The sequence below is a fragment of the Aphelocoma coerulescens genome, chromosome 3 (genome assembly GCF_041296385.1).
Source record: "Aphelocoma coerulescens isolate FSJ_1873_10779 chromosome 3, UR_Acoe_1.0, whole genome shotgun sequence".
Taxonomy (NCBI): domain Eukaryota; kingdom Metazoa; phylum Chordata; class Aves; order Passeriformes; family Corvidae; genus Aphelocoma; species Aphelocoma coerulescens.
Genome location: NC_091016.1, coordinates 65,898,293 through 65,911,204, shown reverse-complemented (window position 1 = coordinate 65,911,204; position 12,912 = coordinate 65,898,293). Strand labels below are relative to the sequence as shown.

Sequence of the window (12,912 nt, the reverse complement as noted above, 5' to 3'; positions counted from 1 at the left end):
TGAGGTACTGTATTCTCCATTAAAATAATTAACAAGTATGGAGATACTTGCCCATATTCTTATCTGAGACTCTAAAGATAAACATGGGTCAGCAGACATGTACTTGCATACATGCATATTAATACAAGCTTCCTAAAAATCAAGATGTAACTTCCTTCTACTTTCTTCCTTCCTCTTATTTTAATTCTAAATATAGCTACTGCAAATGTCCCTTCAAGTTCTTTTACATACAGACTTAAACAGGGAATGTGGTAACTGATACTTTCTTAAATTAGTAACACACATAACAAATATCTTGACACACTTGACTTTTGAAGTAGTCTAGTAGTATACAGTTCAGAATATCCACTTCATGTTATGCTCTTTCACAGGTATTTAGAAGAGAAAACATGAGCCAAAAATATGCTTATTTCAGTCTTTCAAAACCCCTTACACCTAAATGTGGAAAGCTTGCAAGTATGAAGTCTGTCCACTCTGCCTGATGCCAACATGGGCATTAACATAAAGCATAAAGCTGCTATCTTCCTGCAGATGTTTAAGACCACTCCTAGCTACTAAACTTGCTCAAATGCACATGAAACTTCAAGCTGCCCCATTTTTAATTCCTTCCTGCCTGCAGCACCATTCCTTCCTCCAGCAATATTACCCTGAATCGCTGAAGTCACTCCCCTGCATCTGCTGTTCCAGAACATTTGAATAGAGAATAGTAGCATTATCAATTCAATACTAAAAAAACAGAAGTATTTGTTTATGCAAACTGCTCTTGAATTTATAATAAGTAACTCCTGTAACAACTGGATAGAAAAAAATGAGAAACACATGTAACATTAGGTTATATTACACAACAGGAGGGACAGCTTTAATTCAAAGATGAAGAAATGGTGCCATCTGGTGCCAAAAGTGACACAAAGATTTTCTATCCCAAGAATTACACAACAGACAGGTGGAGGGGAAAGGGGCTCAGAAAAGCTCTCAAGGCAGCATAGCAAGAAGGCTGCACAGAGACTATCCTGACTTATGATCCATGAGTTTGTGGGCAGGACCCGCAACTCCAGAGCACAAAAACCTTCCCAACAAAGACTTTAAAGAAACCTTTGGAGTGAATGGAGCAGTTTTCCTCCAAATCTAGTATGGATTTCCTTTGACTCAAGTCTCTTGGTATTCTTTACAGAATGTCACTGGGATGAAAATGAGCAAGTACTTCAGGATATACATGGGTATATGTACAAGTACTTTAGGATATACAGACATACATATGGATCACCAAACTAGTTGTGATTATCTGACACTGCTGAACTTTGACTTCTGGGACACTCCTCACTCAAGTTCTAATGTTAACTGTCCCTGAATTATGCAATGCTTTTGTTTATCATAATGCTGTCCGAAGGTTAGGATATACCTAACTGAATGAACAAATAATTCTCCCCACTGTACCAATGGCAGGAGTTTCCTATCTGGTATTGTCTATCTGCTCAACTAGCCTTGGGGAAGTCTGAAAAGCAACTCAGCTAACTTATGACTGTTGCTTATGAAAAGTTGTTTGGGTCAGTGAACTGCTACCAAGCCCAAAGTTTTGATGCATTTTGGCTCTCATACCTCATTACGTGAAATCTGGACCTGGAGTTCCTGGATGTTGCTGGTTGCTATTGGCTTGTCTTGGATCTCGCGATGGGCACTCTCTATCATCTGCTGCAAATGTTTCATTTCTTGCTCATATTGCTCATACTGAACCACTGCTTCCTAGAGAAGGGAAAAAAAGATTGAGTGTCTACATGAAAATTAGTTTTTACTTAGTCTAAGCATGACAGATCTCCCTCCTGAAGTGGAAAAAATTTACATCTATCTGGCACTCACATCTCCTGCAAAGCAGGAGTATAGTCAGGAAAAGGTCTATTCATAAATATTGCGAACTGCAATGATTTGAAAGGTTTCATTTATTTAAGTACTTCCCAAAACCACAGTCCACATAACCTGGTATTTTAGATTTCCAATGTAAGGTGCTATAACTTCTGATTCAACAAGTGCCTGAACCAAACATACCAACAAGAAGATAGCCTTGCTTAGTCTCATGGTTTTACTATAAAGCATTTTCATTTGCTTTTTCACTTTAGGTGTTCATTTAAGACTGTAAGAAAAGCTTAGATTTTACAGAAAATTCAACTGGGAGAGGATTATGAAGATTGATTCAGATAATTATCCTACCAGTGTAGTATCAGTTCTTTCTATTATAGATGCATGAGCAGTTTGTCTAACCCATCTTTAAAATTTTCAGTGTCACATTGTAACCTTTCTTGTATTTAGGAACCATTAGCTATCCTTATCATCAAAAGTCTCTTCTGTTATCTAACTTGAAACTTTGTAGTTGCACCCTAGCCTATGGAATATGCTATGTATATTCCTATCACTAAGTAGCAAAGAAGAAAAGCTTATTCTCTTCTTTGGAAATACTTTTTACATGTTTAATTATAAATCCAAACTATCAAACAGAATCTAGTTTACTCGTATTAAGCAAAACTTGAAAATACAAATTTATTAGATGTTGAATGATTCCAAAATCAGGGAACAAATATATATATAAATTATAAATAAAGAAAATAAAAATAATTATTTTTACACTAGAAAGTTATTTAATTAACTCAATAGTTTTTATGCAATCTTCAGAAGCAGCTGATGTTATAATATTATACTAATTTTATTAACTGATCATTTATCTTATAAAATTAACCCGCATACAATTGTGTATTAGTTATTTGTCTAGTTAATCCTAACAGCATTACAAAAATCATAGCAATATCAGGGAGAGGTGAGAGTTTGATGAGTAAATCAACAATTAGCATGGTCATGAATATGAAAATCAGGAATAACTGAGACTTAGTGGGGAAATTCCTAATGGTACTATGGAACAGAGGAATGCACAGAGACAGGAAATTCTATGTTTTCATCACAGTGTGGATGTCACTGTTCAAGTTCCTCTGAGTGATTCATGGCTGGAGTTGCACTTGCCTGCATGATGTTGCACTGCTGAATGGCTGTGTGCTGCAGGCGGCTGGCCTCCTCCTGGAGCCGCAGGGCACTGTGGCACATGGGCAGGCTGGTGACCACCTCCTCAGGAATCCTCAGGGCACTCTGGCAGTCTTGTACTGCCTGAACTTTTGGCTTCAGTGACTCCATTTCACACAACAGATGCTAGAAACAAAGTCAGTGCCATAATAAGCCAGTTTTTCAGAACCATCAGAGCACTTCATGCAGCTAAAGACAAATAATGGTATGCTCAAGCAATAAAGGAAAAATTTTGTTATCTATTTTTCAAATTGAATGTAATTAGACACTTTCTCTGGAATTGCTCATGGTGAAATGAGAATTCTTTTAAAGATTACTTAAGCAAAAAGCCCATATACTACATATAAAAATAATTAATGAAAAAGCATAGTAGTACCTATTTCTAAGTGTCTAAGTAATAAAATATTTCTATTAACATATTTGAAAAAATAAATTTACAAAATCCACAAATCAAAGCAGCACAAGAGTAACTTATCTATACACCTATCTCAGTGTTAAAATCTGAGTGGAACTCACTGCTGGGACACAGAAGCACATTTTCTAAACAGCAAATGAGTTCCATTTTATTCACAACCTTCTTTTGAAAACACAAACCATGGCTGAAAATGTTGCTTAAAATTCAAAAGACAATCAAACAGAAAGGAGCACAGCTACACAGAATGCTTTTTCTTTGAATAATCAGCTGGATGCCTTTGTTAATAGTGCCTATTTCATACACAATGTCCATTCAAGCTGTCTGTTCATATGCATGAGAAGGGTCTAAGTGCAATGATTGGAGAATAGATTTGATTACCATTCTTTTTATCTACAAAGGAGGAGTCTAATGTATGTACAGATAGGAAAAGAAAAACAAAAAAATTAAAAAAGGAAAAGGCAAAGTTGATGAAAAGGGCCTTAGCACATTAGAAAAAGACTTTAGATTCCATAGATATACATCAGCTGGACAGTGAGGCAAACTGGTTATCTCCCTTCCCCTATACCACATTCAGAAGGATAGCTAAGTGGTCTGAAGTGCATACTGATGAGAGGATTGTGGTTTGTTTTTTATTTCTGCAGTTTCGTGACATATGGCAGATAATCTAACCAGGGTTTCGGTATAATGATGTATTCCTCAGACAGCACAGGTGGGGCCTCTCCTCTGTCAGGCCCCATACTGCTGGCAAAGGGTGTTTTTATTGTGCAATCAGCACCCAGAAGCACCCCGAGGGCTGTGTGCCAGCCAGGCATTTTCCAAGATCCCCCCTCTGGTCTGGTGAGACAGGTGGAGAGGGGCTGCAGCCCCTTTCTGTACAAAAGAAACTCATACTGTGAGATCTGCTAGAGCCAGGACAAAGAATACACATAAAACCCAGTGTAAACTCCAGGTTCCTTTATTCTTATGGTGGGTGATGTGTTTCACTTACAGTCTTTAAGGCCACATTCTGAAATCTGTTCTCAAGTCCCCAGAATAAAGACTGCATATTTTAATGAAAAGGAAAAGCTGTGCAAATTTACCTTTCTTCCGTATGTTTTTCTGCACATTTTAAACCTACAGTGAACCTGCTGAATCCAGTTTTCACTGGCAGACTGAGACAGTTAAATCTCCATATTAGCTTGCAGAAAGAAACATCTTAAGAAACTCAGAAAGCTATAACTTGCCTTATTTTTCCTGTTAAGAGACTGAGACCAAACTAACAAACTGACAAATCTCCACAGCAGATCAAATGCAAGAGAGAAAAACACAGTATCTTTTGAAGATAATTCAACTAAGCATGCAAAAATGTAACTGGGCTTAAGGAAACCTGAATTGTCTCCTAGTGTTCCAGATTACTATTGGAGAAGCTAGCAACAAACTGTATAATTGCATCTCTATCTGCAAAAGGATGGTAACAATCTAGACCTCCTTTTGAAGTACTTTAAGAACCTCTTGACCAAAAGCACTAGATAAGAACTGGGCTTCATTACAATTATTAATATGGATTAAAGGGATTGGACCCACACTTCTCAGAATTGCATCATAAAGAATTATACTTCAACCATTCCCTCTGAGGGAATGATTCGTCTTGTTCCATCCATTATTTCCTTGGCATTAATTTGCGGCTACGCTCTGAAACAGTGACCCACCTAAGAAACACAACAATCAGTCTCATCAACACTCATTATCCTTTGTGTAAGATCACACTATTCAAATGCTAACATTGAGGTCCTGGTCTTTTACCTGTCTGTGAGAAAGTTGTTCTTTCAAGCTCAAATGCCCAAGCTCTGGAGAGGTCAGCATGGCTTGGGCTTGCTCCAAAGCAGCCTGTAGGGCTCTGAGCTCGATTTCAAATTTCTTCATATCCTGTAACGTAACACATTTGGTTCAGGGATGAATAATAAGAAAAAAAGAAATCACTATAAATACATCTGTCTGGATTTTGCAGTTACATCCCCCTTACATATAGTGCAAAAAACAATTCATAGTTTTGACACTTAATTTTAAATGTTTAAAATATTAGATAAAAATACCAGTCACATGACAGTCTAGAAAAAGGGATTGCAAAGGCAGAGTTATTATTTTAGGTACTTCAATCTCAAACACAGCATATACTTTAAAAAACTGAAAAAGCACGTTCATTCTTTTCATTGCACTCCCTTGTAGAGGGAGGCCTTACACGATGGAATTCTGGTCTGGTCCAGAACTGATCTAAATTAATAAATAACAGCATTTAGATATCATTTAAGAGAAGAGTAAAGGAAATAGCAGAACGCAAGTGTCAACAAATGCACTTTTCAAGTATCTAAACATAGAGGCTTAGTGCTATTTGAGACACGCCATGATCCTAAATATATCCATCCAGAAAAGGCACTTATAACAGGACCTGCAGAAATCTTGTGCCCATCTGAGTCAGCACCTGAAGGCAGTATCTCGAACAGCACAAGACACCAGACTTTAGACAACACAGTCATGCCCTGTATAGACCACAGATTATCTTCACTGCTAATAATCTCAGTGATATGATGCATACACCACCCTAGTTGCCAGCTAGACTTAGAAAAACTGCTTTCATTTACCTTGGCAGCATCTTGAAGGTTTGGGAGCTGCACTTTGATAACTTGCTGCAATTCCTCCGTCCGCCGCCCCAGTTCCAGCACTTGCTGTGACATTCCTTCAGTACAGTACACACTTGCCAGGTAATCAATCCTCTCGCTCATGGCCTCAAGATCACCGTGAATCTCTCCAGACTCATCAAGAATGTTCTAGATGGAGATATAAGCAAACTGAATGTCAGGTTTGAGACTCAATGACATGTATCTTTTAAGGATATTTCTGTTCTGCAAACTCTTCAATGTGTACCCATTTATAAGCCTAAGATTAAGTTCCACTGATTTCCTGTAAGGCTTAGGCAACATCCTTAGTTCTGAATGTATGCTGAAGTGCTTCAGCTTATAGAGACTTATAGAAACAAAAGATTAAGTCATGAAGCTTCAGCAGCTGTACTTACCAACACATTAATTTTAGTGTTTTCCTATACACACTTGTGTGTAAAAATACAATACATGCAATCTATGGAGAAGATCTGTTCTGGAAGCCTGATGCACTTAACAGAAAGTAGCAGAAAGCACTTGGGTGCAGCGTTATAGCATGGCAGGAGTCATTAATGCTGCCTAAAAAAACCCTGCTGAAGTATTGTGTGGGATGGCATTGGTTAAGCCTGTATCATCAGATTTTGAAGTAGGGAAAAAGCCATAGCAAAACCAAACCAGAAATTCTATCTCTAGCTTTCCTCAGGATAAATTGCCTGGAGGTTCCTATTCAGAACACAAAGTGTGACATACTACACTGCACTAACGTACAAGAACGCAACTGACAATTAGGTAATGTATATATAAAAACCATAATTTATGCAGTCTTATTTTGGTATTATTGATACATGATTATCTTATGATACTTGGATTTCTTTCATATGGTCACGTAACACCAGGCAAGCTTGAACTTTATAAAAATGTCCCACTGATCAAACACACACATTCCACACAGACACACACACAAATTGCACAATTACTGGGACAGCAAATTACTCTGATGTGAAACGATCACAAAGCAATTGGAAGAAACTCTTCCATTAGGTATCAGTTTGAGAATATTTGGTATAAAACTCATTAGCTGAGATCAAAGGCTCTTCTAATTTAGCATAATGGAGGAAGAAAAAAACCCCAAACTGAAAATCGTCTTTGATTAACTAAAGCTTTAGAGTATGAGCTGCAACAAGGTGCTGGGTGTGATAGAATCACAGTGTACAGACACATTATTCAGCCAAAAGCCTCTGTGAAACCAAACTACGTGAGTAAACATGGAGATGAACTTTGATTCACATGTTTTTATTCCACAATGTATTTTTATTTCAGTCTTCAAAACAATTGTCCAAAAACAATTAATCATTTTTAAGTCTTGGAGGAACAGTTAAAGAAATCTTTAGCACTTTAGGAGGAAGTAGAACTCCATTACTTCAAAAATAACTTCTTATATACACTGCCTTTTAAATTTCATAGCTCACATAATCACCTGGTAGGCTTTAAACTGATCACGAAGCTGAGAGGAAGAATTCCATGTTATACTACCATGCACTAGGATATTTGCTTTCTCAATCCATTTCAATATGAACTCCAGCATCTCATTGTATTCTTCCAAGTGTGAAGCAGCCTGGATAAAAGAAAAATTTACTTAAGCCTAAGATGTAATTTTGTACAATTCTTAAGAGGATGAAAAAACTAATTTTATTTCCTTCACTGTTTTAACCTGGGGATCATTTTAACAACTTCTCCTCACTGTTTTATATAATTTAATTTCTTATGTATTTATGGAGTTAAAATAGGTCTGTTACCAGATTTTTTGGGGAAAAAAGGCACTGTAAGAATGTAGGTCACACTGGGAGAGTCCATTGATGCTCAAATATATCCCTAGAGGGTACACTCCCTGTGCACATTTTAGCCTCGCACATAAGTTCCAAAATACCTCCTCTTTCAGTTTGTGGCTCAATTTCTTATTTTGATATGTCTGTTTCCATTCTTTCTATTACATCCTCCAAATCACCTTTGTTTTTAACAGTCTGCTTTGTCCACTCAGTCTGCCATATTTCCAAAAAATGAAATGCTGCACTATTTCAAAATACAGGACAAAAGCTCTGCTTTCTGATTAATCCAATTTCTATTTAGCAAAGTACTCATAAGTTCCAATTTTCAGCAGGAATAATTTCACTGATGTTCATGAATTTCCTCTTAATAAAGGATGGATCAAATCCCAGGTGACCAAACCATATTTGCAAGCAGTTTTCAATACCTATCCTTTTTTATGACAAGTGTATTTCTTAGTGCTGAACAAAAATATCCTAACATTAAAATCCCTTCACCAAGTACCTTTGACTGAATTCTTACTTTGATAATAATTTTCTATCTCTTCTTAAAAATTTTTTCGGGGAAACTGAAAAGAATATCTCCAAGTTTTCTTTTTCAAGCCCTACAGAAGCATCCTTATGTGTGCAGAAAGGAGAAGTCATAATTTATCAGGATATTGATGGAAGAACCATAGAAAATCCAATTATTTTCTTTTAGCAAGAGTTTTTTGGAATAAGAACAATAAGGGGAAAAAAAAGGTGAAAGAATGTCAGGGACTTTGAACCACAAGGGATACATCCTTATGAATGCCAAAATGTTGCATAAATATTATGCATTATCAGGGCCATTGTATTTAAGCTTCTCTATTGAATCTACAAGTTATATTCACCCTCTATGGATTGAGACTAGAACAAAATAATTTTAACTTTTTTTTTTTAATGCTGCAAATATAGGCAACAGTGACAAAACAGAGACCCTGAAAAGCACAGTAAGATCCTATTTCCTGGCATGCTACTGTTTTTGAGATCTATAATCTTTTTAGGGCACCAAAGGAACTAACCAGCAGGTGACTCAGGCAAGAGGGTGTTAAAGCAGCATCACAGAATTATTTCGCCCTCTGATTTGACCTGACTGTGTCTCTTTGCAATGCGATGCAAGCCCTGACTAATAATAGGCAGATGAGCCAAAGAATGTCTCTTCTGGCATTACTACAGGAAAATAAATGAGATGTTTGCATGCTCCTTCTGCTTCTGAGAGGAAACAGCAGAAAGGAATGAAGATCATACCTGACTGAGCTTGGCTGCTCTGTACTCAGCCTGCCGTATGGTCTGCTGGTGCAGTGCAGTGAGCTTCCCTATCCTGTTAGCCAGCTGCTTAGCCAGGGGTACGTTCTGCTCTGCAAAGTCCTGGACTGATGCATCTAATTCCAACAGCTTAATATTGCAGCTGTCCAACTCTTCACCAAGGATCTAGACAGAAAAACAATAAAATCAGTGATCCAGGAAGTGTTAGCTTTCTGCTTGATTATTCCTAGTCCAACTTGAAACTTTTATACCCTGTCCAAAATCTCCATAGTTTGTTCCATCTTTAAGCAGGAAAGTGGAACAGCAGGACGTTTGGTCATCTCTCAAGTATGTGCTGTTACTCTTTCTTCTCTGACTTCCTGGCTGAAATGGATAACCGCTTTCCCTGCCATAGCCAAAGACTGAATCACTCCAGTGTGACATTAACTGTTCTCAGGCATCTTTCTGTGTTCGTTTCTGAAATGAACTGTCAGCACAAACTGCCATGACAAGGATTTTTATTTATTAGAAAAGGGGTTTGTTTTACTTCTGTCTTAAAATGTAACTTTATAAACTCATAAAAATGTAGTTAGTCATTAATGGATTATGAAAACTTAAATTTTCATTTGAAACTTGCATTTTCATAGCACGATCTTGATGCAGGAGCAGTCTGATCATGCTAGACTGTTTCAACAGAAACAGAGTTTAAAATCAATTTTTCTTACCATAGTCATAAGTATCTTGAAAAGGAAGCCAAAAAATTTTTCCGTATTTCTTATAGATTTATAGTATACTTATGGGCTATAGTTTCTTGAGGAGAGGCTACTGGTTATTTTTGTACTTGCCTTTTATATCTAAGGTGTTAAAAACTCATGGGTTTTGTAACATAAATAAAAAAGTCACAAAATAGCAGAACAGGTTAGGTTGGAAAGGACCACAGTGGGCCATCTGGTCCAATCTCCCTGCTCAAGCAGGGTCATCCTAGTGACCATGGCACAGGATTGGGTCCAGATGGTTCTTGAGTATCTCCAGTGAGGGAGACTCCACAGTCTCCCAGGGAAATCTATTCCAGTGCACAGTCATTGCACAGTAAAGAAGTTCTTCCTCATGCTCAGGTGGGACTTCCTGCGCCTCAGTTTCTGCCCACTGCCTCTTGTCCCACTGCTTGGACGAACATCCTGCCCTCTCTCCAATTATTTCTACAAATTTAAATTGCAATCATTCAGAACACTGCTCTAGCTACAGGTGCTTCAAGAAGTTACTTCAGGCTCTTCAGGTTAGGGCTGTCCTGGCAGACACATCTCAGAGAGAAAGTTACAATCAGTCGTTATCAGTATTATTCCACAAACTTGTCAACATAACTGTCTACACGTAGACACAAAGACAGATATTGAACTGCTCATCTAAATACAAAGACACACATATTTCAGCAGGCATAAATAAACGTAGTTACTACAGATATTCTGCAGAATTTATGTGCTGTTTGTGAGGGAAGGATCCATTTGACTTGGGTCACATGGATTTAAAACAGATTTTTATTTTATTTTTTCACAATCAGTTTCAATGTTAATATAAAAATATTTACTGCTGTAACCAAAGCCAACCCAATCTCAAGAGTATCAGCTAAATGCTGACACAAAAGCTGTTGGAGTGTTACTACATCTCCATTGACACAGAGCTTTCATTTATGCAACACGGGAAAGCAGATTTCACTGGCTTTCTCCTTTCTTTCTAGAATCAAGGAGATACACAAGGGATATAGTTCACTGACACTTCCTGCAAAGCAAGCAGTATTTTGGAACATCTTGAGCATCTCATGAAAATAAACAGGTAATTCATGACATACCAGTCATGCTAAATCTCCTATTTTGCATGCTTTGCTTAATTTCAGACAATAATTCGGTCCAATTTATCTTTCCATAGTTAAAATAACAAACCAACAAAAAACCCCCCAAACCCTCAGCCAACCCCTCTCCCACATCTTCTCTCGCCAAAATCCCTTACTCTCATACCATAATCCTAATTTGGCCCTTACACTTCAGTACAGATGATCTTTTCTGAGTGTGGCACATAGTCAAGATTAAGAAAACCCACAAAAAGAACCAGGAGTCCCCTGCATTATTCTTAACTGCATACGTAGTACTTTACCTCATTATTGAACCAAATGATGTGAGGTGGACTACAAGTTAAGTAAAATTTATTGATCTACTGATCATCAATAAAGAATGATCATTTCAGTACAGAGAAGAACAAGCAGCAGTTTGGAAGTTCCTTAGGCTTTCCAAGATTGGAGTCATACTCATTATTTAAAAGGAACAGTGAAACTTGTTCACCTGACTTTAGCGGTCAGCTACTTCCTCCAAATTCTGCTGCTCACTCAAGACCCTGTGTGAGCCAGTTTGCAAAGAATATAGCTTTAAAAATCTCATCAGTCAACCCTTATTTCTGTATAATTCTTTTGTTGAAGTACACTAAAAAAATGTGTCCTGCAAGTCTTCACAAACACCACTGTGGTAAGAAGTGAGTTTACCAGTTCAGAAAAATTTATGGCATAACCACATAAGGAAAGCCTTGTCTTACCTTTTGTTCAAGTTTAGCTTGTGCTATATCATTTGTTTTCTTTTTCAGTTTGGAAAGAATGGTATTTAGTTCATTTGCTATCCCCTGGATCTTCTGATCAAACTCTTGATTCAATGTTTTTATTTGCTGAGTTTCTCTTTCTTTGGTTTGAATCTGTCAACAATAAGAATTAAATTCAGTAATCAGAAATCAGTCCTCCTTAAAGGAAATTAACTTCCATTTAATTTTAATTCAAAGGCTGAAGGTAATAAAACTATTCTGTGTTGCTACAGTTTGGCCACAGCAGGATACCAAGTTATAAAGCCTAATGAAGGGCTATAGATCTGTTATGCACTTATCTACTGCACTTTACCTGATCCTGCACAGTTACAAGGGCCAGTCCAACTTCTGCTAAATGAAGAGAGAGTTCAGAAGGCAAAATGGTATAAAGCCCCAAGTACTTATTCTGTTGTTGTTCAGCCAGTTTTTCAACAGCCTGGCGATGCGTAGTAACTTCACCAAAGAGAGACTAATGACAGAAAAAACAGTATTGTTAAGAACAATGAGAATACATCTTAAATATCTTTAAAATAAAATATCACAGTCCATGATCTACTTCATGCATTATCAGTTTGTCTAGTGGGTTACTCAAAAACTCATGAATATAATCTAATTTGAATTTGTGGTGGTTTTGAAACTATTAATATTCACTAACAGATTAAAATGAAGATAAATATTGCGATTTAGAAGTGGACAGATTTGGTATACCTGCAACTCCTGAAGCTGAATGTCCACTTCTGCATCAGGGCTTAATAAATATTCTTTTGTCTCCTGGATCCAGGACTTCACAATATTAATCTCTGCTTCAACCTCTTCACGCTCCTTCAGCTCCTGTTTCACCATCTTCACACCCTTTTTAACTTTCTGTTGCATACTTCAGAAAGAAAGAAACAATAACTATTTGTGAAGAATTAAGCAATGTCTAAAAACATTTCTTTGTCAAAAAATACGGAATAATAAAGATCATGATTGATAGCACCACATCCAGAAAAATAAATTTAAATAAATTAAATTTTTCATGTCCTTTCTTTAGTTTTATGTGTTTGGACATCAAGCACGCAATTCTTTCGAAAAAATGCAAATGTTTACAATAGAA

General features: G+C 37.1%; 1 protein-coding gene across 2 annotated transcripts in view; it reads right to left on the bottom strand.

The window, feature by feature from the left end:
* Positions 1-12,912, bottom strand: part of SYNE1 (spectrin repeat containing nuclear envelope protein 1) — a 285,161-nt gene that overhangs the window by 99,221 nt on the left and 173,028 nt on the right. The window contains exons 80-88 of one of the 2 annotated variants that reach the window (XM_069010651.1): positions 12,525-12,690; positions 12,130-12,285; positions 11,778-11,930; positions 9,201-9,383; positions 7,586-7,723; positions 6,094-6,279; positions 5,258-5,380; positions 3,004-3,186; positions 1,597-1,740 (exon numbers count right to left, since the gene is read on the bottom strand). In XM_069010651.1, the coding sequence (XP_068866752.1) occupies positions 1,597-1,740; positions 3,004-3,186; positions 5,258-5,380; positions 6,094-6,279; positions 7,586-7,723; positions 9,201-9,383; positions 11,778-11,930; positions 12,130-12,285; positions 12,525-12,690 (1,432 nt within the window). Of the gene's footprint in view, positions 1-1,596; positions 1,741-3,003; positions 3,187-5,257; positions 5,381-6,093; positions 6,280-7,585; positions 7,724-9,200; positions 9,384-11,777; positions 11,931-12,129; positions 12,286-12,524; positions 12,691-12,912 lie in introns of those variants that run through there. The other variant, XM_069010650.1, reaches the window with a different exon arrangement.